At 38.0% G+C, this 24,449-nt stretch overlaps 1 protein-coding gene across 3 annotated transcripts in view; it reads right to left on the reverse strand.

The window, feature by feature from the left end:
- Positions 1-24,449, reverse strand: part of SENP6 (SUMO specific peptidase 6) — a 107,543-nt gene that overhangs the window by 64,072 nt on the left and 19,022 nt on the right. For 2 of the 3 annotated variants that reach the window (XM_089530898.1, XM_089530896.1), the window contains exons 3-8: positions 21,635-21,698; positions 19,405-19,544; positions 18,369-18,470; positions 14,641-14,661; positions 5,789-5,859; positions 608-753 (exon numbers count right to left, since the gene is read on the reverse strand). In XM_089530898.1, coding sequence (XP_089387024.1) covers positions 608-753; positions 5,789-5,859; positions 14,641-14,661; positions 18,369-18,470; positions 19,405-19,544; positions 21,635-21,698 — 544 coding nt within the window. The remainder of the gene's footprint in view (positions 1-607; positions 754-5,788; positions 5,860-14,640; positions 14,662-18,368; positions 18,471-19,404; positions 19,545-21,634; positions 21,699-24,449) is intronic. The other variant, XM_089530897.1, reaches the window with a different exon arrangement.

The raw sequence follows: 24,449 nt of genomic DNA on the forward strand, positions 1-24,449 counted from the left end.
GGAGACATCCTCTATCGAAGTCGACAAGCCAAAACGAGATCAGAGATCCAAATCGAAGTACACGGTCCGAGGTCAAAAACACGGGGGAAGAAGAGAAGCCAAAGTCCAGAAAAAACAGTCCGAGTCAAATAGAACCAGTGATCCAAACGAGCTAGCAAGAGCGAAGTTCCAAACAGCAACCAGCACGGCGGAAAAAAGGAACTGGGGAAAGAGCAGGAAGGCAGGGGCCTTATAACGGGTGGGTGGGGTTACCGCCAAAAAGTTTCTATATGTTGCAAAGTAAACTTTGCCCAGTGATTCTAGAAGTTTCCGAACAGCACTGCGCAGGCGCAGTGAAACCCATTTGTATGATTCGCAGAGACCACGAAGAAGAAACTATGTATATGTGTAGCTCATTACTTCATTAGGGAACAGTAATGATAAAGCAATCTATTTAATTTTCTAGTTATGTTCACACAAATACATTTCATTTTTCAAAAAGCAAAATACAAGGGCAGTTTCTGGAAGCAGAGACGTGCAGGTAGATTATCCCAAGACATGAAAATGCAGTTTAATCTTTTAACAATGTCAACTTTAAAATTTAATACAGCTTCAATATATAACCCACCTCTAGGTGGGTTGCACATCTCTTTGTAGCAGGAGTTGGAAGCAAACCAGACGGATATAAAGCGCAGTGACGTTTCAGTTGTACCTTCCTTGTAATTCCTGAATCTGACTCTGATCCAGACTCTTCCCTATTTTCTGTCACACTTTCTGGAAGGAGAGAGAGAAATCAATACCAGTAAATGAAAAACTGGTAAGGACTGGGTTTTTAACGTCATACAATATAAATTTTAATGGTTTGTATTTTAACATGTTGTATTTTAATTTATAACTGTTTTAACTCGCAAACTTGCTCAATTGTTTTTAAATTTTTAAATGTATATATTTTAAAACTGTTGTACTGTTTTTAAATTGTATTGTTTTATACTTGTTGTTCGCCACCTTGAGTCCCTATATTGGAGAAAGGCAGGATAATAACAACAACAACAACAACAACAACAATAATAATATCTGTGAAAATTTGAAAACGTCATTATAGTTGCTCCCAATAATAATAATAATAATAATAATAATAGGATTTATTTATATACCGCCCAATCACTGGGAATCCGGGTGGCTTACAACAGAGGGGATAATAGACGGTTCCCTGCCCTCAGGCTTACAATCTAAAAAGACACGACACAAAAGGAGAAGGGAATGGTGAGGACGGGGAGGGGATCAGGTCCAGCATTCTTCTCTCCCTCTGAGGCCTGGACCAAGGCAGATGGACTGGAAGGAGGGCTCTTCTTTTTCAGGCTAGCCCTGATGGAGCTGGGCCTGCCTGGTCAACTCCCTTGCAGGCCGGAAGATGACAGTTATGGAGGGAAGAGTCTCTTCTTCCAGGCTAGCCCTGATGAAGCTATCTCCAAATTTCAGCACTACTGATAATGCTGAAATCTGTCTTTTTTAAAGTATTTGGTCTTAGACCCTTATTTATTCCTTCTTGTAAAAATAGTAAAACATGCTTTAATTCTATATTTTGAAAATCAATTTGTTCTTTATTGCACCAGTCAATAAACACTTTCCACGTACAGCTGTATATATTTTGTGTTGTCATTCTCATTGAAGCCATTATAGTATTAATTACTTGTGTTGTGTATCCACATCTTTCTAATTTTAACCTCTCAATTCTCATGCAGTTAGATGCAATCATGCTGGGTTCGAGTGACATACTGGGCCTTGTTTTACTAAGTCTGGTCATTTTGTTAGTTTTACTGGTCGATTTACTAACAATTTTTTAATTAATGGATACCATGGCCCTCTAGGCCAAATCTCTTTTGTTATCAGGTATGCAACTAACGGAATCAGGATTTTCGTGAATACCTGCTGAAGCCAGCCCAAATGGTAGTGCTCTGAATTGGTAATGTTGGGTTTTGTATGAAAATCTGAGATATCTTCTGCTGATTTTGTCCATTGGCATATGAAAATAAGCTTCTTTGAGGTTGATAGGAACCATTACATTCCTCTTCCTTAAATTCTCCCTTATTGTTTGCAGAGTTTCCATTTTGAACTTGTAGTATCTTACATATGTGTTGAGATATTTCAAGTTCAGTACTGATCTGTAACCTCCCTTGTTTTTGGGTACCATAAAAAACATTGAGTATACCCCTAGAAATCTTTGGTGATGTGGGACCTCTTCTATTGCCTGTATATTTAAAAGATGGTCTATTTCTTGCTTTTCCTGATTTTTTAGCTCTGGTCAAAGAAGGTAACTGTTCTTTGGCTTTTTTTGAAATAATATTTTGTAACCTGATGTTTGTAGAACCCACAAATTCATTGTTATTTCTTGCCAAAGGTGTCCATATTGTAATAACCATCCTCCTACCGCTATACTTATCATGTCAATATTGTTGTCTTCCACATTTTGCAGTTGTATTTATCCTTCTTTGATTTTGTTTGTTTTGGAAATTTTGTTTTCCATATACTTGTCAAGACCTGTACCACTGTTGCCTCTGTGGTCTGAAGTCTGTTTGCCGGATCATTCCTCTTTGCCCTCAAAAGGAATTGTATGTGTCATAATTTTTGCATTGCTTCCTATCTGTATGTTTTCTTTGCCATGTGGGCATTACATATTTTTTTATCTGTAGTCTCAACTAACACGTTTTCTCCAAATAATTTGGAACCTGTGAATGGGACATAAGCCAAGTTATTCCTTGACTTTTGGTCCGCTTCCCAGTGCTTAAACCATAGTGAACATCTAGCTATTGTTAATGCATTTATTGTTCTGGCTGAAAATGCTCCAGGATCGTGTTCTGCATCTGCTATATACTGGAGGACAGTGCTTATCCTTTCTAAGGCTTTATGTAAAGTACAGTGGACCGTTGTTATACGCTGGGGTTTGGTTCCAAGATCCCCCATGAATAACAAAATCCGTGGATGCTCAAGTCTCATTAAATATAGTGACATAGCAAAATGGTGTCCGTTATAAAAAATGGAAAATCAAGCTTTGATATTTGAAATGTATACTTTTTTTGAACATTTTCAAACCGTAGATGCTTGAATCGGTGTATAAAAAAATCCATGTATAAGGCGAGCTGACTGTATATAGAAATACATTTCAAAATTTCTACTGACCTTTATAAATGAATCAGTTTGCCTTAATATATGGTTCATCATTAACCTATTGGTATAAGAAGAGCCAACTGTACCAACATCCAGTTCTTCAGCACACTAAATGTCTTGAATCCATACAACTGCTCTGGAGAACACAGAAGCAGCTAATGATGCCCTCATTGCCATGGCTGCACTATCATCTGCCCTTCTTGAGGCTGAATCAGCTCTTTTCTCACCTAATTCCTTTAGCGTGGTGTCCCCTTGTCGCAGCACTATAGCTCCCGATATAAGGGCTGCAATAGGTCCATCAACTAAGGATAACTTTAACATTTCTGTTTTATCTTTATCAAATGTGTACAGCTTATGTTCATAACCCATATATTTTTGGTGTCTATTGGTGATTTTCATTCTATTACAATTAAATCTTTAAATATTTCAGGCACTGGAATAATTTATCCTTGTACAGTCTGTTTTTTTAATTACTGAAGCTAATTTGCTTTGTTTATCCTTATTTTCCTTTAGATTTTCTTCTTGCAAGCCTATGGTTATTAAGACTCTCTTTAACAAACTTTTAAATTTGTCTGTTTGAAATAATCTCTCTGTCACTATTTCATCTTGCTATTCTACATCTGAAGAATCGTATCCTTCTATGTCATCATGTTGTCCTTCATCTACTGATCTATCATTGCCTGAGTCATTTCATGTTTCCTCCATGTGTTTTTGTCTTTTTTGTGTGTTTGTATGGAATTTGTTCCTCATGAATTTCATTGAAATGTCTTTTCTTGTTTTGCCTATAATTATTATTAGTTCCTATCTATTTTGTACCTGCTGAGTTTTTATCCACTGTCTACGTTGGTTGATTTTTTTCATTGGTTTTGTCCAGTCTGATGCTACTTAATTCAGGTGTTACAGTATCTTTTACAATTTTTATTATTTTCAGCAGTAACTCTTTTGAATTAGTATTTTCTGAATGATACATGCCAGAAGTATGTGGCTCTTGCTGATTTCAGGTGTAGTCCATGAGCTGTTCAGTTATATTCTGCCCTGCCATTTCCTTGATTAAATTTATTAAGGAATACATTACACTCATCCCTCCACATTCCCTGGTATTAGAGGCATAGGACCACCATGAATGTGGAAAAACCACAAATAACAAAAACACTGTGTTTTTATTTGAGATAACACTTCTCTAAGAATCTGTAAGTCCTGCAGTGCAACTTTGTGGTCAACATCTGCCAGACATTGATCACAGAATTGCACTGGAGAAGCTACACATGCCTAGTGAAGTGTTCCCTCTAGGAACCTCTAGGTCCTTCAGTGTAACGTTTAGTTAAAGCTGACCATAGAGTTGTGCTGGAGGACCTAAATATTCCTAGAGAAAACATATTAATAAAATCTGTGAATAATCAAAGCTGCAAATGTGGAGGGACAAATGTATTTCTTTTTGTACTTTACTCTCTGCATGAACTGCCTCAATTGATTGTACTGGCATTACTACAGTAGTTTCATTAGAATTGGTAGACTTTAAAGTCCCATTCTTTTCAGTGTTCATTTTAATTTGTTTTCTTTTTCTTTTTCTTTTTAGAGGGAGGTTCTGTGGTTGCCGCCGCTTGATTCTCCTCCCTTTCTCCCAAGCAGTCTCCACCTCCTTTGGTAGTTGCAGTAGCTGCTTGCAACTCAAAATAGCAGTTTGGGCTGTTTGTAGTAATGTAACTACTGATCTCTGACATAGGAGAAGCTAGTGCCACCACAACTCTTTTGTTCCTGGTATTCACCTGGTAAGAATCATTACGTTTATTAGATCTTCTAATTTATTTCCAAGGTTTTTAATGGGAACAGAGCCTGGTCACCGCCCGGACTCTTGTTCCCCACCACAGCCAGCTGTATTATCCTCTGCTTCACTTTCACTGGAGGATAAAAATATCTGTTTAATCTGATTGATCTGAGTATCATCTCCAGAGACACGTTTGGCAACGGTCATCTGGGAGGGCTGCATCACCTTTTTTGCTGTTAATTTAATTTCCCCTGCTGCTGCTGCTGTTTGATGATCCTTTTTTTCTTTCTCTTTAGTATTTTTATTTAGTTTAGCTTCTTTTCCTTCCATTCTAAGTTAATTTAACTAGAAAAACCTTGGAGAAGAGGTTGCCTCTGACCAGATGGCAGGACAGGCAGTTAAAAAACTGAAGGAGAAGGTGGTTAGGAGTCTTAAGAAAAGAAAAAAGATCATGGACTCCTGTCTCGCAGATGAGGCATGAGGTTAAACCCAAGAGGACAGTGGAATACTTTGCTTGCCATCCCGAGAATGCTTCTTGGCATGGTTGCACTAGATCTCAGTTACTTGTTTGTTTTTTACCTTTTTTGATCTTCTGTCCACGGTGGGTTAAATCCATGGATCCAGAGTCTATGGAAGCAGAGGGCCCATTGTACATATAATTCCTTAGACAGATCACAGGACTTATTTCACACAAGAGGAGTGCTTCCACTCCCATAGTCAAAAATGAGAATATGGGTAACACCTATATCACCAGATACAAATACAATTTACAAACCTACAAACCCACCCTTCCACCACAGATAAACAAATCAATATTCAAATATTCCATATATAATGTAATTTGACATGGGTGGCTAATGAAAATAAAAACAAACTTACTCATCTCTGGAGACTGAGACAATCTAATGCATTCGCTGTCTATCTTCAGAATGTTAGGGGGATATTCTTTTCTGAGAAAAATGAATCAAGAGTTGTGTTCAGCAGAACTACATTTACAATTCAACTACTTCACAAATAATCAAATGTAATATATTTATTCATGTATACATTAGCCTACTGAAGTCTGACACCTTCAAAAATAAGTCTTATATACTGAAACCTATCATAAATAGATGTTTTAATACAGCAGAGATGAAATCCCACACCTATAATGTTAAGTGTTCCATTGATCATCAGGAACTGCTTCAAAACAGTTTGAACAACCAAATACAAATTATTTTCCATCATACAGAGCCATAAAATGAAAATAAAGTTTAGCATGCAAAAGACAGCTTCTACCTTTGTCTTGATAACTGTCTATTACAGGGGGAGCGGAGGGGTATAGAACAAGAAAAGTATCCTATAATATACAGTATTTCAAAATTTCATTGAATAATGTCTGCCATTAATTATGGAAATGGCAACAACCATACAGGAAACTGCTTTATACCAAGTCAGATTTTTGTACTCTAGTTCAATACTATCCAGACTGTCAGAAGCAACACTCCAGGATTTCACACAGTTACCTTTTGCAGCCTTGTCTAACACACACGTTCCTCACTAATGTTTCCTGAATAAATGTAGGAGTCATAAGATATAAAATGAAGTCCTCTTATTTATAGCTGGTTTAAAAACAGGAAGTGAATACCACAAATACAGGATCAGTTGTTTCAATTGAGAGATATGAACAGTGGGGTCCCTCAGAAATTCGGACTGGGACCCATGATTTTAAACTTGTTTATAAATGGTCTGGAGTTAGGGAAGACCAGTGAGAGCCATGTTTGCTAAAATATTTGCTGAAATAAATATTCAGATCTATTTAGTTTTTTTAATAAGTCAAGTAAGGAGAAGCATGATATAGGCATGTAAATTATGCATGGTATGAAAAATGTGGGTAAGGAGCTCTTCTCTTCGACTTGCAATATTTGAAACTGGACTCCTCTACTGAAGCTGAATAATGAGGGATTTACAATAGAAAAACTGAACATTAATTCATCCAAAAGTTCGACTCTATAGCCTGTGGTTCCACAGGGGCAATGGCTTTTTATCTCAATGAATTAATGAGCAAATACGTTTATCTATGTAAAAGTGTATGCACTGCTAGTCAACATTTGCTTTATTAGCACTGTTAGGGTGGTTTTCATGGCCAGTAGTTTCTGTCTTTCTATTACAGTGCGCCCACGTTATACGCAGCTTTGAGCATATGCTCAAAGCTACACGGGAGCGCGCAGGGCGCGTGGGGCAGCACATCCCATTGACATGAATGGGGTGTGCTCCCATGGCGTGTGCCCCGCACTTGAGCATCTGCATTTTTTCTCTCACGTGGGGGGTCCGGAACGGATCCCTGCGTAAGAGAAGGGCAGACTATACTTATGTCTTTCTACTACATACTTCCAAGGCTTCTGATCAGAATTCCTCATCCACATCTAGGTTAAAATATCACTTCTATTTGAAGTGGACATTGCTACACACGTGAATGTGCTGCCTTTTAGTAAATGGTGCTGGCCTTCTCTCAAAGACTATTTGTTAAACAACTACTATTAAGAAAAATTATCCATGTTGGCACCTTGTATATGCCTACTGAGTTAACATGAACCCCATGCCTGCTAGTAGGCATGAAAGGCAATATTGCCTTTTTAGTCATCCCTGGACTATCTTGTATCTTGTACTCAGTCACTTCCTATTGGAAAAAGCATTCTCTCCTGGGCCTAAAATGGCCCAGAGGCCCTACTTTCTCCACTACTTCTTCACACAATTTCTAGTTAAAACAATGGAATTTGCTACGACAGGAAATGACCACTGTCAACTTGGGGAGCTTTTTAACACTAAATGGAAAATTCATGAAGGATGGGATAATCATGACAGATTTATAACCCCCGCCCCCCGTACCAGAGACAGTATGTCTCCAGACATTTCCTGGGGAGTCTAAGATGCAGGATGCTTTTTGCACTTACATCTTGTTGTGGGTTTCCCACAAACAGCTGATAGGCTGTTGAATGAGAAAAATGTTGGACCACAAAGAATTTTGCTCTGAGCAGCAGCACTCTTCCTGTGTTCTTACCTGAAGCTCCCAAGAACTGAGTATGACCCAAAACAAACAGGCCCAAAAGAGCAGTGCATGGCCACACTGGTGTCAATCGTGTCAGGGCCGCAGCAACCATACACGGCCAGCCCTGCTCCAGGCCACCACCGCAGTCCTGAATCGGCCTGTCAGAAGGAGCAGATCTTTTCCGCTCCTTCTTGGACTGGTTCTTCCTGGATGGCACTGTGTCAGCGCAGCATCCAGCAGCACTTGGAGCATGCATCATCTGAAAGCTACACCCGGAACGCGGTCAGAATCTGCTTCATTTGGCCCATGTGTTTTAGCCCTATAACACCAAACGGAATACTTAGACCAGTGGTGGCGAACCTATGGCACGAGGTGGCACTCAGAGCCCTCTCTGTGGGCACACATGCCATCACCCCAGCACAGAGTTTGCCAGAGTTTGTAACTAGAAAGCCAGAGGGACATGGCACTTTGCAATAAATAAGTGGATTTGAGGTTGCAGTTTGGGCACTCAGCCTCTAAAACGTTCACCATCACTGACTTAGACATTCTGTTTGGTATTCTCTAGCTAACTCATATCCCATTGTTGTCCTACTAGTACCATACATCCCTGTAGGGATTATTCAGGATTAACATATAGTTTTGTGAGAACCAGGGTGGTGTAAGTAACAACAACAACATATAGGCTTTGCTTTATCTGTGTTAGCTGCATGTTTAACTAAACAGGCACTCATTTATTTTATTTACTTCTTATCCTGTCCTTCTCTCAATATAGGATCCAAGGCAGTTAAAACCACAGTTCTTTGTCTAAATATTAAGGTCTTTGACTGACAACAAAATGTGAGCAAAAGGCCACTAGCTTAGTGTTCTGTGGGACATAGCCTGAGAGCATCCACCAAGGAGGGCGTGTTCTCATTAAACATGTCTGTTACAGTGGTGGGACCAATAGAAAACTACTGTATATAGTCATGTATAAGTCTAGAAATTTAGGTCAAAAATAACCCAAAAAACCTGAGTCAACTTATCCATGGGTCAATGTGGGTTCTGTACTTTAACTCTCATTAAAAAAGAACCATCCCTAGTGAAAGGCAAGAGTGACAACTGCCCTGGAATCACTGAACCCCTCTATTTTCTCATCCATGCAGCTTTTAGTAAGAGCAGAAACAGTTATGCCTGCTGGAATTTTATAAGGTCCTTTGTCATTGTTTTCTTTTGCTTCATCCTTTACATCCTTTGTTAGCTGCCCCTAAGTTTTATACCTTATACCAAAATTATCCATAATTTTGGTCCCAAAACCTGCCCTTATACATGATATCGACTTATATTCAAGTATATACTGTACAGTGGGCCCTTTTTATCCACTGGGGTTTGGTTCCAGGATTCCCCGTGGATAACAAAATCTGTGGATGCTCAAAACCCATTAAATACAATGGCATAATAAAATGGTGACCCTTAAATAAAATGGAAAATCAGGATTTGCTATTTGGAATTTACACTTTTTTGTAATATTTTCAAATAGTACAATGGATGCTTGAATCTGTGAATAAAAAATCTGTGGATAAGGCCGACTGTATATAAAAATACATTTCAAAATTTCTATTGACCTTTATAAAATGAATCAATTTGCCTTAATATCTGGTTCATCATTAACCTTCAGAACTTTGCAAGTCTCCTTCTAGTATTTTTGCATGTTATCTTTGTATATTAGAGTACTAAACAGGAATGCTATGCAATATCAAAAGTAAACGATGAAAAGGTAACTTTTAGAACATTATTAATACCAGAACTTATCTATGGCCTGAAACACATGGGCCAAAAGAAACGGCTTCTGGCTGTGTTGGAGGCTCACAGTTTATACAACATACTTTTTCCAACGTGGCTGGAAGCTGTGCCAAAGCCACACTCCAGTCCTTAAAACTGGAGCAAAAAAGAGCCAGGATAATCCAGCTCCTGGCAGTGCAGCTTGGGTCTGCCACCATGGCCTGCTTTCGGAGTGGGCTGTGCAGTCACCATAGACCAATCGGCTTGTGGACAGAGCAGCCTTGGGCTGCACTTTCTGAGCCATCTGCTTCACATCTATTTTCACAGCCACATATTTTGTTGTTCACTATTAAAGTTTCCACTTATTACTAAAGAAAATAACTATTCTCAAAGCCAAACTGAATAGTTTTGTAGACACATTAAATAAAACAAAAACAGATGGCTGCATAAAAATGATACCTAGAAAGGAAAAATGTCCACTTATTTACAGAAATAATTTTCCTATATCAAAGCAGACTAAAATTCATTAATTGTTCACTATACCCCTAACATATTTGGAAAATCCCAGATTCATGTTCCTCCTTAACACCAGCTAGCCTATGAACTCGACTCTAGGTAGACACTCCAAAGTCATATCCACTCTTCACACTATGCCACTGTTAATCATGGTAAAGACAAGTTTGAAACAACTCCACCCTCAGGCCTCTCCATAAGAGGTTTGGAAACTTTGCTTCTGTGTCACATGAATCACAATTCTTTGTCATCCAAACCTGATAAATGGCTTAAGTTCTACTTCGTGAAATTATTGTCAAAAATGAAACCTGAGTATTTGCACTACACATCTGAAATCTGAACTATGGTTAATCTTAACAGATTAGTGGAAGGAAGCTACCTTTGTAAACCAGGATTTGAAGAGTGCTGAGGATACTGTGGACAGTCAAAAAGACAAACAAATGATCATAGAACAGATCAAGTCTGAACTGTCCCTAGAATCCAAAATGATGAAACTGAAGCTGTTGTACCTTACTCACATCATGAGAAGGCACAAATCACTAGAAAAGACAGTAATGCTGGGAAAGGTAGAAGAAAGACCACTGGCCAGATGGATAGACTCAATCAGAGGGGTCATGGTCCTGAATCTGCAGGACCTAAGCAGAGCAGGGGAGGACGGGGAACTTGAATATATCTCATCCACAAGGTTGCCACGAATCGGGGTCTACTCAAGGGCAGTTAACATCAAACAAAAATTTGAAGTTGCTTTAGGAGAACAAAACTAACTTCAAACAGTGGGTTTACAATTAAGGTTTAATTAACCAAAGTTCAGATTTCAGATGCAAACGTTCATGTTTCCTATTCGATAACACATCTGCAAAGTAAACTCAAGCGTGGTACAGACCACCAAAAAATGGCAGCCTCCCGATGCCTGTTTTTCTGCCAGAGGGAAGCCGTAGCCGCCAAACCACACAGCTTCCCTCCGGCGGAAAAAGAGCCCACAAAAAGCGGGTTCTTTTTACGTCACAAGAGCAGCGTAACAAGTGTGCCACTGGCGCACTCGTTACATAAGCACCGCATGGCGCTTACGTAACAATGGCGGCACCCGTGTATACAAGGCACTGCCATTATTATGTCCTCGTCACATGCTAGGGTTGTGGGCCATGTGGGTGCTCTGCCCCGAGGCAATCCTAGCACGTGACAAGTCCAAACCCTGAAAAAGCCAACTCTTCCCTTTACCTCAGGATCATAACCTTAGTTTAGTGCTTAGTTAACACTGGGGCTTCTTGGGGAGATGGAAGTATATGTTAATAGCACATACACAAAAAAATCTAGCATAAGGACAGCATTCCCTCCTGCACACACAAAGCTAAGTAAATGCAGGGTTGGCAGTAACATCAGAAGGAATTAACTTTGTAGAGTGCTCCTCAGAGGTCAATCTCAAGAAACTTCCATTAGTCAATCCCAATTTAAGTTTTTTCTCCTGTAGATCTCAACAAGCAATGGCCCAAGTGCCCAAAACAAGGAACCAAGAAGACATGGCTATGAGTTTAGATAGAAGTGTGATCATAACAGTCGCTAAATCAGATGCTTTTGTTTTGTGGATTTTGTATTTTAAGTTATTGTTCTGGTTTAGCTGCAGCACTCACTTCCTTTCTATTTATCTCTAGATAGAAAACTAGTTCAGGGCCTGCTGAACTTAACTGTAGATTACTCCCATCAATCCTCACTAGCATCAGTAATCATCAGGGATGACAAGAACTATACTTCAAAACACCTGGAGAATATTAAAGTGGGGAATATTGTCCAAGATAAAATTAAGCCTACAGACATTCTCTGACAGGTACCTTAATCCTTTCCCCTTTCTCTGCAGTAAAAGGATCATCTAGCACCAGGATATCATAACAGGATACAAAGCTAAATGCACTCAATCTAACAAGCAGAACTGGAGGCAAAAGATGAGCACATCAACCTAAGGCTTGGTGAGGCTCTTTCTCAACTATGCAGCCCATACAAACTGAATTATAGCTTATAAGGAGAGGCTTTCCCCCCTGCAAAGAACACATGATTTTAAAACCAGATCCTATCCCGCTAAAAGGTCACCCCTGCCTTCATGATATCACCCTATCTATACCATTTTGGTTGCTATTTAGATAGACTGAGTCATGTACCTGCTTCACATACCAATCAGCAATCAAGCTGGGATAGTGGGAGGCATGAGAAGCAGAATAGCAATAGCAACTAAATTTCTATACTGCCTATCAGTGCACTAAAGCACTCCCGAAGTGGTTTACAACGTGTAAGCTAATTGCCCCCAACAAGCTGGGTACTCATTTTAGTGACCTCAGAAGTATGCAAGCCTGAGCTGACCCTGAGCCCATGGCTGGTATCCAACTCACAACCTTTGTGACTATGCGCGAGTGACTGCAGTACCAGCATTTAACCACTGCACCACCAGGGCTTCAGGCAACAATAAGAAATAAGAGTGGAGATACTACACTCTTACCTCGGGTTACGAAATTAATCCGTTCCGCCGCCATTTTCGTAACCCGGAAGTCTTCGTAAGCCGAGAAAGCCATAGGCGCTAATGGAGAGAAGCCGCGATTTGGTGCGAAATAGCGCCGAAAAGCACCAAAAGGTTATTCGTAACCCGGAATAACCTTCGTAACCCGGAAATATTTTTTATTTTTTTATTTTTTTTCGTAACCCGAAAATTTCGTATCCCGGCGCATTCGTATCCCGAGGTAAGAGTGTACTACCACTGGAACAAGAACCAGATGGACAGTCCCATCTCTGGTTTAGCAGAATGCCAGAAAACTGTCAGCATGTAAATAAGCTATAGGAGATTCAGCGGAATTTAGATATGCTTATTGTTTTTATCTACCCATATTTCTTTCAATCCAGGTCCTGAACAAAAATTAATATTTTTAAATTTAATTTAATTTTTTAAAAAGTCAAAATAGAAGGAAGAGGGAGGGGGAAAAAGACCTTAAAATTGGGTTTCTTCTACCCAATTGGCAGATATGCCATTGGACTACTGTGTGACATAATTTATACAAAAACCTATTTCAATTCCAGAAGTTAAATTAAAGTAAATGCAAGAAGGTATCTTCTTCCTGTGAGCTTGTGTGTCTAAAATCATGCATCTCTGTCTGAGATTTGTATCACATTTTTTCCTCATACTCAATTATTCAATTACTGCCCAGCATGAAAAAGCATATACAAAATCATCTTCTTTTTCAAAATACATAATGTATAATATTTTTATTTCTTGCCACAAGGTACATTTACTCCACTTAATATTAAAAGTGATTATTTGGGTAATATTTCAAGTGTGGTTCCTTATGTTCACAAGAGGCCAGAAAAATTAACATGTTTCCATGAGAAAATAGAAAAATTAATCTTTCTAAAAAATTACAACTCCTCAGAATCTTTATCTTACAGCCCCAGCTGAAGATTAAAGAAAGCCAGAAGAATGACATACAGTCCTCCCTTGCCATACACGGGGGACCCATTCTGGACTCCCCCCCAGCATATGGCAAATTTCGCTTGAGTCCCATTTAATTGAAAAGTGAGTAAGCTCCTGTTGCACACCACTGCACATTTGACCTCCTTATCATAATCTAAAAATCATGTGTGCGTCTCTCTCTCTCTCTCTCTCTCTCTCTCTCTCTCTCTCTCTCTCTCTGTATACGTGTGTGTGTGTGCGCGTGCTATTATGAAAAAGGCCCACTCCCTGGTCTCATAGAGTGATATGTCTCTCCCCTCAATTACATCTGACACAAAAATTTCTATTCCTCTCAATGGCCAAAAGAGGCATCATATTGAAAACACTTGCCCTCAAAATAGGTTCTGAAGAAAAACAGTACTATTTTAATGGAGAAAACAGTTGTTACAAATGATTGCAACTATCACTCCCCATTTGCACTAAAAACTAAGTCTGGTGCTAGCCAGAAAAGTTGCCTAGGACAATAATAAGCCACCAATTTCATGATCAAATCATAAACAATGCATATTTTACTGCCAATCAGCCTTGCATTTACCAATAAAAATATAACTCTAGTGATCTCAGTAATAACCACCCAAAGTTGATGGATGATTGGGCTTGAAGACTAAGGCTTCCAAGTTCATACCGTCTTTAGCTCCCAACTATCTCAACAATTGCTTTGACTAATACTGCCCTCTTTTTGCCCACTATCTGTCCCAAAACAATGGACACATTTTACTCCTCCTCCTTTTCTATTGCTGCAAAGCAACCCAAATTCAGCATGAATGCATTTATGTGCATTAAATCAGGAAAACAATCTCCTGTGCTAATGTAAACTGAAATCAACAATTAACACAACTCAATGTGTAAATACATTCCAATAGCTTTCCTAGTTAAAAAAAAGGCTTAAATTCATCATTTTCATAGCATTTTTGTTTACCATGCTCATTTCACTATTGAGCTTACCTTTCCTTTCGATCCAGATTGCTTAAAATATGAAAGAGAGAAAGATCATAAGATACAAGTCCCTTCAACATCAATAGGTCTTTAAAAATATTTCTTTGTTTTAATCAAATAGAATTCTTATTAACTGTAAGTAATATTATACTCACAAAAACAAGTGCTTGAAACTATTAAATAAGCAAGAACTAGATGCAGTTGATCCTCAATAAAAGACATACCATAACACCCCAAAAGCATGGAGATTTTGGCTGACCTTGGTTGGCAAAGGCAAAAGTTGTATCTTTCAGGTCAACCTTCCTCCCAGCCTTTCCTTTGGAAAAGGCCAGAGAGTTCATCATATTGGGTTCTGCTGTCAAAAAGGCAATTTATACATACCTTTAGGTAGCAGAGCCTAACACACCCTCTCTCCATTAATTCTTTCCTGATGAAAAGACCAGGTAGGGAGAAGAAGTGGCTTCCTCCACCAGACTTGCTTTCTCTAAAGCAGGAATAGCTGAGGGGAAGGGTACAAGTTGGGCCCTTGCTGCCTTTGGTCCCATCCAGGAGGCAAACCACACTCCTGTCAGCTCTAGAGCATGAAGAGGTGCAGGAGCTACTGCACAACTGTGTAGACAATTCCTGTCCTCTTCTCAGATTCGAAAAATTGTCCATTTATCATTCTCACCAACAGGCAGTGCCACAAACTGGTTATGGTAAAAAATGGTGAGCGCAATCCCTGAAGCAGCATGCCATTTCATCGTTTTGTTCAAGAGGTTATTTAAACAATAGGCCCCATACAGACAGGCCAAAATAAAGCTGCTTTGGATCACTTTGGAGGTATGCTGTTTAAATGATGCATGCGTCCTAAGAGTCCAGAGGCCATGACGAAGCCACGCTCCAGACCTAAGGACTGATTGTGGCTTTGGTGCGGCAAAGTTCCCAAAGCCTTAAAAATAAAGAGACTTAGGCCCAGAAGACAACTGGTGTAGTATAATATAAAAGAAGCATACAATTTGAATATATATGCAAGACAAAAAGGTCTACATGGCCACAGATGAGGCAACTATAATAAAGTTTGGCATTCTGAAAGCATGGACACTTAAGCAACAGAGACATGATCAATCATGGAAACATTTCAAGTAGAGCCTTGATGAAAAACAACTAGCAGACCCTTGAGGAAAAATAAAGACACAATGAAGCAGATCAATTCTTTTTCCAGTTGGCTGTACCCCATATTTTCCCTTTAGTTACTCTTTGCCTCCAGTCCCTTCTTTTCATCTGTTTCCTGCCCACCCACTGCCCTTCTCCTAAAGCTTCCACATGCTGATCCACAGCTTCCACCCTCCTGTTTTAGATCACTTCTTTTCTTTTTTTAAAAAAAATCCTTTTTGTCCCATTTGTGCATAAAATACTTCAATTTAAAAATGGTAAAACAATACTTTCAGTACTGACTTCTTTTTTTAAAAAAAGTGGAAAGTCTTAATCCCTTTCCTTGCCCTTCACCTGCTCTTTAGAAAAACTAACTCCACCAAGAGCATCTAAATGTGATTTAAAAACCCCAATACAATCCAACAGTTTTGATTGTAAAAAGCTAAATAAGACAAAAATTTGGGGACTCCTTTTCAAGTAAAACATTTATAGGATTTTTTTTAAAAAGCAAAGAGTTTCAGGAAGTCTTGAGAAATATCAGAAGTAGGCTATATATTTCAAAAACCAATTCTCTTCTGAACACAATGAGTTTGAGCTGCTTTACTATATAAATAAAGAGCAAATCACAGCAAAACATGTCTGAATATTTTTAATGGGAGACATCACTGTTATATAGCTCCAGTGAACAGTCTGAAAGCATCTATTATTGAAAACACAGTTACAAATTAAAGCAAATCATGTGGACTATCAGTGCTTGAATAAGAGAATAGTATCAGCTTTCTCATAGCTGTTCTGAGCTTTCTAAACTTTCTAAACACAAAATTTTTCACTGTTATCTCTATTCAGACAGGATATTTCAGTGCAAAAGCAATGTGGACTCTACAAATAATGTTCTAAATTACTCTCCCACATAGTAAAAGTGCTATTTACAAGCAAAAGGCACACACCTGTTTAAATACAATCTGAAGTATTTAAAATCTACCATAAACTGAATTATAATTGAAATGAATTCATTCAGCTATTTCCAAATGCTGGTTAAATCATCCAGGAACAAAACAAGCGTTCAGTATAAAACATCCCTAATGGAAGTTTCAGGTATATCTTCCAAAACTACAAGCAATGTTGGAAACAAAACTGCACAAATGATACTTTCTGCCTTGTGATCACAAAATGAAAGTCTCCCTAAGAGTCAAGCTTCCATTGTTATTGGGTCTGTGCCTCATTTTTTTTAAAAAAGGAAATAACTAGCTCTCAGGAGTAAATTCACAAACGTACCACCAATTAAAAAAAACCTTAGAACTATATTCTTGGTCAAAGACCAAAGCTCTAGGCCAGAAATGACTTCACAAGATGAGACAAGCACAGTATTAAAACCTCAGATTCACTTATAAGTCAGCAGAAAGACATCAAAGCCACCCAGTCTTCAATTAGCACTTATGCTTAGGTTCTTTTCAGGCTCAGAATGACAAAATTATAATCAGACACAACACAACATAAGACAAAAGAAAGGACAGGTTAAAAACCAAAAGTAAAGATACAGTAATAAGCAACAATGCTAGGATGATCTCAAGCATTTTTTGCTTCCTGGAAACCTCCAAATATAAGTTCTCCAGGATTGCTGAAAGAATCTAAATTCAGCAGAATCTTGAAATCATCGGCAACTGAGGCATCCACATGCTAGCTGACAGGCAGCAGAAAGAGGACATAAGAAAGCAGAGACAGTAAGAGACAAAGGACTGGACATAATCCAAATGGCTAGCATGTACAAAGCTGTTGCATGGAAAGTGGGAGCAGGACAAAAAGAAGCAAAAACAATAAGAAAGAGAGGACTGAACAGAAATCAGGTGTGTCAAAATATGATAAGCTACCTGCTTCTCACATCCAGAGGGCCATTGTTTATTCTCTAAACAAATTTTAACCTATTTAATGTAAGCAGGAAGGCAACTGTGGCTGCCTTGGGGTTATTTCTCTTTAGGTTCAAAATTATGTTCTCCAAAAATAATATTCACATTAAAACCCAATCTTGACTTCATAATTCCATCTCTATAAAAGACAGAGATCCCCTAACTTTCACAAAGTAAAGCTTTTTTGTTAGGTCGAGGCATTCACCATCCTCACCTCGAGGACCAAGGTGAAGTATGCATAAAGTGAGGGGTCAGTTAGCAGCAAACACAACTTGTGACATCACAGAACATTATTACTAATCATATGACATGTCTGTTAAGGAATCAGATTTAGCTTCCCATTTCTTAGCTTTGTGAAGTTTCAGCCAGCCTTTGCTCCAGTCCTAAACTAGTATGCTTCTAATAACTAAATTATCTGTATTCCTCTATGCATTCAATGGAATACAAAAATTTCAAGAGAGAAACAGCATACTTGACTGCCCTATACGTCTTTCTACAAATCTTTATACATGGAATATCTTTATCAATGTCACTACCTGCATTCTTCAAGCTATTGAAGTAAATATCATATATTTCTTATAAAAACAAATAAGGTTTTCAGGAAATAAAAGTTTAAAAGAAAAGGAAATGGTACAAAACTTGAGTGTACAGTATATACAGTGATTATGGGAGAGAGAGAAAGGGTATTTAACATCTTACCTCTGTGCTGCTGTTTTTACTACAGGTGTTTGTGCATGGGCATGAGGACAACGTCTAGTCTGTCCTACTGTTCCGGAGCAAGACATATTCTGAATATTTTCACTGCAAATTTAAAAATCAGACAGTAAACATATTAGTATTTATGGCATGGCTAAATTATAACTTTGCTTAGAAAAGTTATCTATCACTTCATTTTCTATTTTATTTTGAGCTTCCATGTGCTGAGATGTTTTGTTAATGTGAAGCAATAGCAGAAAAAAGAGTCCTTTTCAGCTAGCAGGTGTGATCCTGTTCCTTCATAGTGAATAAGCAACAATGCATGAACTGTCCTTGCATTGGAAATAATTGATATTAAAGCCTACCTAAATACATGTAACCAACATTTAGAAACATATAGGATTTTATGATTATTATTATTACAAATTGTCTTCTTCACCTAACTAAACAAAATCAATAGGAAGGCAATACTTTTGCAGCATTCAACTATAATTTCAAAATAATGTGCTAGTATTCAGGTTCTCCAAAACACTTCCTCAGGTTAGGTAACGGGAAGGGGCTGAGCTCAGAGATCTAAAAACTTGTCAAGATGTCTACACCTAAATTAAGCATCAAAGTAGAAAAGGTAGGCCAGAGGAGTGCAGGTTATCACATGGCACCTACTAATGCCTGCTGGGACTCTAAGCCCCATCTCTAAAAACACAAAATTGCTTGTAGCCCAAAGATATGCTTTGTGCCTTAAACAACACATACTAACAACACCAACCTTGCCTCAGTTTCCCAGAATGCTGGGAATTAAAAAAAAATTACAGTGTAACAAACATATGGCAGCCAGCTAAAATCCTACAATAACAAAATCCCAAATCTTACACCACAAGAACTCTTGAATATTATTAATAAGAGAATTTAAAGTATTCTCTGAACATGTCAACGAAGTAGAAACGCAATCATCTTAACATCACTTACAAGCAGCATCCTTATTACTTCCAGAAACATGCCACTGATTAAACATGTCTAAGTGCATTTGGAAGCACTGTACCTTATTCTTTTGCTGTTTGTCAACATATTGAGTCCGACTGGGTTTCCTTTTAACATTCTAGAAGTCTCAGTTTTGCTTCGTCTAGCGTATGTTCTTAAAGAATCAGCTCTGGCACCAAAAATTGAATGATAATGCAGTGACTGAAATGGAACAATTAACAAAAACTTAAATATTAATAGCAATGATCACATGACAGAATTTTACTTTACATTTCTATTAAGACCTGCTTAAATATTTTTATCCATTCTTCAAATAGTTGTACTGTTCCAAATGTAATTGACATGAAATAGTTCTAACACAAATACCTTCAAAATGAAATATCACCAGAAAAACTTACAATATGAATCTTATCCCTGGTCTTCTACTATTTAGGTGAGATTTGTGCATTCCAATTCAAGATGTGATCTATTAGTCCTGACTCATATCTGGCCTGCTGTGTTTTTTACGAATTTTAGCTACACCCATCCTGGAGGAAGCTTTAAAAAATTAAGGCACACTCACAACTTTAAGTCATGAAACACTCTTTAATACTCTAGTTGTCAGCTTTAACATCCTTATAGTAAAAAATGAACTCTCCAGGATTGAAATCAGTGACAGTTGGCCTTCAAAACTACTGTACTATGGGCCATCTTTGCTTGTATATTCAACCTAAAGCAGCCTTAGTCCACTGTCAACCTAAATTAGTAAGGGAAGACATAACAAGATGTTGTTTTTCTGTAAGGCATAAAAATAACAAATGTTTTAAGCTTAACATGGCTTCAAAGCTACATAGAAGACATGGGGGAAATTTTCAAGAAAGTATAATGAAAAACTATAAGGCCAAAATCCGGTCCCACAGAAATATTACCTTTCGAGAACCACAATCACAGTCACTAATTACTGAAAACTATACATAACAAAACAAAAACCTAAACTTGGGAAGAGTGAACTGATCACCAAACTAAGTACAACTTACTGGATATACTGAAAATGCCCTAGGAAAGGGGGCATGAAAAAGAGAGAGCTACACTGAAACAATCCTTTTTTTTTTTTTTTTTTTTTGCCATTCTGCTTTTCCATAATTTTATTCTAAGTGTAACCTTTTCATTGGTTACAATGTTTATAGACACATATCCAAACTCTTTGACATTTAGTACATGTTATGGCAAAAACAGATTGATATCCTAAACATACTAGAAATAAATCCTCACTGAACACAAGACTTCTTAATAATATACACAAGACAACACTGTAAATTACATGACATTACAGAACTTTCAACTATAAATATAAGCTGCAATTCCTATATGCATTTTCTTAGGTATGGCAGAAAATGCATGTAAACACTATTTATTACATTCTAGGATGTTCAACTGTGTTAGGCTTTTTGCACTCAGGGTATCATATCCATGAACTGTTTTTTCTGCTTTCTTAGGCTCAGTTCAGAAGTAATGAACAGCCACTATCATTACCAGACTGAGCAGTAGTAAGCATTGTTGTGCTCATGTTTTCTCCTTCTTTTCATTCAAGTACAAGACAAGGAGATAAGCAGTTTCCACTTCTAGTGTGTGACAAACTACAGTTCATCCAAACTATGGTTTATGAAAATCTTCATCTCAAACTCCATGGCTAAACCACCAAGACAATGTTTATTTTTATTTTTAACTCCTAATCCCCTGCTGGGGGAGAATAAAGGAAATAATTCCAAAGCTCACAGCACCTTATTTTCATACAGCTTTTAAATTCATGAGAATAAAGTAAACTACTGCTTTTTTTGCTATTTCACATCCAGTTAACACAAATGCACTTACAATTCTTCTGAACACATACACATCCATGTATCCAATGGTTCAGTTTACCAAGTCTTCTAGATTTAGAGCTCCAGGGGCCAAAGATGTGTATAAAGCACCAGTAAAAAATTTAAAATATTGCATATGGCTTTTATGGTATATACACATATAAACTAAAAGTTTGCAGCACCTCATTGCACTCATTTAAAAAATGAGTAATTGAAATATTAAGATATAGCTGTGTTAGTCTGTAGAGTCAGTACTTAGAAAGATCTTGTAGCACCTTTGAGACTAACTGAAAGAAAAATGCCACCAAATGCATCTAAGGAAATAAAATGAAGTCTACGAAAGCTCATGCAGCCAATTTATTTCTTTCAGTTAGTCTCAAAGGTGCATCAGATTAAGTTTAAAGCATAAAATATCCATCTTATGTACATCACATTTTATATATAAATACGTACTTTTTTTGCACCATCAGGACTGTAGGTTCCATCACTCTCATCTACACTCAGCAAACTGGCTTCACTAAACAAGTAAAGAAGAAGAAAAAATACATTACAATTTAAAAGCAGCAATACTATACAAGGTTTCAGTAACTACTTTAATAGGATCATCATGATTACACAATGCTCCTTTGATGCGACAATCTAATTCACACATTCCCTATAATATTATGGCACTATATCAACTTCAAAATAAAGCATACAGGCATACCTTAGTTAACAAAGCCTCTGATAAAGAAGGCTCTTTTTTCATCTCACCGGTCCCCCCTTTTTTGCTTTTTGTCATCTGTCTAGCTGGGAGGTTTTAGCAATATTAACATTGGGAGAATGGTAAAAGAGGCCAGGAGAAATACAAAACTTTCAGTATCTGGTTTCAGGAGCATGTCTGCAGTTTAAAAATGCACTAAAGTTTGAGCTGTGAATGAATGGAATTCCTTCTGTAGATATGTGTGGCTGCCTAGAACAATCAAGGTAACAAGTAGCTGCTTCCAGAATCCCTTAATGAGAATGCACGAGCAGGAAAACAGAGAAAGGGGGAAAGCAGATAAGCCTGCCCCATCACCTATCCCTCCAGGATGTTAAAGAACCATAGATCTATATATCTGGTCACAAAAAGTGAAATTGTAAGAAAAGTGAAGTCAGGTTAAAGAATAAAAAGTATCCCTAGTTGTATGTTAGAAGAAGCCTTGGAAAAGGTCTCTAGAAAATTTAAAATGCTTGTTCACTTATGCAAGACTTAGTTGACCTTACTTTCACATGTGCACATTGCTCATTTTAGATAAAAAGTTTGCTTGAAACATATTGAATTACTCTTCTTTTTTTGTGTTGCAGGAACCTATCCCAATTCTTTCTATTTTAGTTTAGCCTCTGGTACTAAATGTTTTGTTAGAGAAAGCAATCCAGACAAGACAAGACAGAGGTACTTATTGTCAAGGGTCCTAGCCTGGGTTTGGAGGTGTGTCAACCAGTCCTGGATGGGGCTACACTCCCTGGAAAGACTATGTTTGTAGCTTGGGGGTGCTTCTGGATCTGTCACTCCAAATGACAGGTCAGATAGCTGGACAGCCGAGAGTGCTTATTATCAGCTTCGGCTGTTATGCCAGCTGCGACCCTAACTAGAGCTGCAGGACCTAAGGATGGTAGTGCAAACACTGGTAACTTCATGGCGGGACTTTTGCAATGCACTGTACAATGGGCTACCTCTGTGCCAAGTTTGGAAATTTCAATTAGTTCAAAACATGGCATACAGATTGATTATTGGGACATCCAGGAGTGATCATATTACACCAATATTAAAATCACTCCTTTGGTTGCCAGTTAGTTTCTGGGCATGGTACAAAGTGTTGGTTATTATTTTTAGAGCCCTACATGGTTTGGGTCCAGGTTACCTACATGATAGCCTCCTCCCATATAACCCACCCCATACATTCAGGTCATCGGGTGGATATTTACTCCAATTAGTCAGGATTAGGTTGGCAACTGTCGGACACAGGACTTCAGCCGCCCCTGGACTGTGGAATGACCTGCTGGAAGAGATTTGACAGCTAAATACAGTGTCCAAATCTAAAACAGCACTGAAGACCAATTTCACACAGCAATCTTATCCAGACAATTCTTAAATTGTGAATTTAGATGCCGAATTTTAAATACGGACTGTTTTAAGTTGTATACGTCCTTTTAAACTGCTTTAATTAATGCATTTTAAGTTATGTTCTTCATTGTTAATTTGTTGTTGTTCCCTGCCTTGATCCATGAGGAAAGGCAGGTAAGAAATTGTTGTTGTTGTTGCCCAGAAACACATTACTTCATAAATTGAGGTATACCTGCATATACAATTCTGATACAAAGAACAGAGAAAGGGTAACAGGAGAGAAACAATTTTGTGAAACAAATGAGAAAATGCAAACTGCGTTAGGATATGGATGCTCACAAGCTGTCTTTTATATGAATTTTAGTAATTTTAGGCTACATTAAGTGTTCCTTAAAGCAAGTATAATGTAACCAGAACATTAATAGACCTCTGGATCAAATACTTTTACTATTCAGTTATAAATCAAGTGAGCACAAATCACTTCAGAACACACAGAAATAGCTAACAACTCTGTGATGTTATGCTGATATTTTTTCTCTAAGTCTAAATCTGTCGTAGGAGTATTTCATTTTTCCAGGAATACCTTGTAGTTTTTGTCTCAACTCCTTCATCATTTAGTAAATCCACTGGAAATAGTGATCTCTGTACCAGGGACAACCACCAGGTGTATACGGATACACTGACCCCATCTTAGAGGGCCATACACCCCTACGTTTCCCCAAATTAGCCAAGAGGACTTGCAGATCTGACACATGGGCCACCTCCTCATGTCTTCATGAGATTATTATTATTATTAACCTTTATTTATGAAGCATTGTAAATTTACACAGCGCTGTACATACAATCTTTTTAGTTAGACGGTTCCCTGCCCTCGGACTAACAATCTAAAAGATTTCACACACACACACACACTTTTTTAGGTGTCCATAAGCCTTTCCCCCCTGAAACCACGAAGTGACTTGACTCACATCTTTTATGTAGTTGTAGCAGTAGTAGTAGTAATAATAATAATTATTATTATTATTATTATTATTTGTATTCCGGTTTTTCACAAAGGAATCAAAGCGGATTCCAACAATATAAGATCTGTCTTAATAGCCTTTTTAAAGGCTTCCAAGGTGGTAATATGGCAGATCTCGCCCAGCAGGTTGTTCCAGAGCCTGGGAGCGGCTAATGAGAAGG

This window comes from Sceloporus occidentalis, unplaced genomic scaffold (genome assembly GCF_023333645.1).
Source record: "Sceloporus occidentalis isolate IW3139 unplaced genomic scaffold, rSceOcc1.0.p SCAF_6, whole genome shotgun sequence".
Classification (NCBI taxonomy): Eukaryota; Metazoa; Chordata; class Lepidosauria; order Squamata; family Phrynosomatidae; genus Sceloporus; species Sceloporus occidentalis.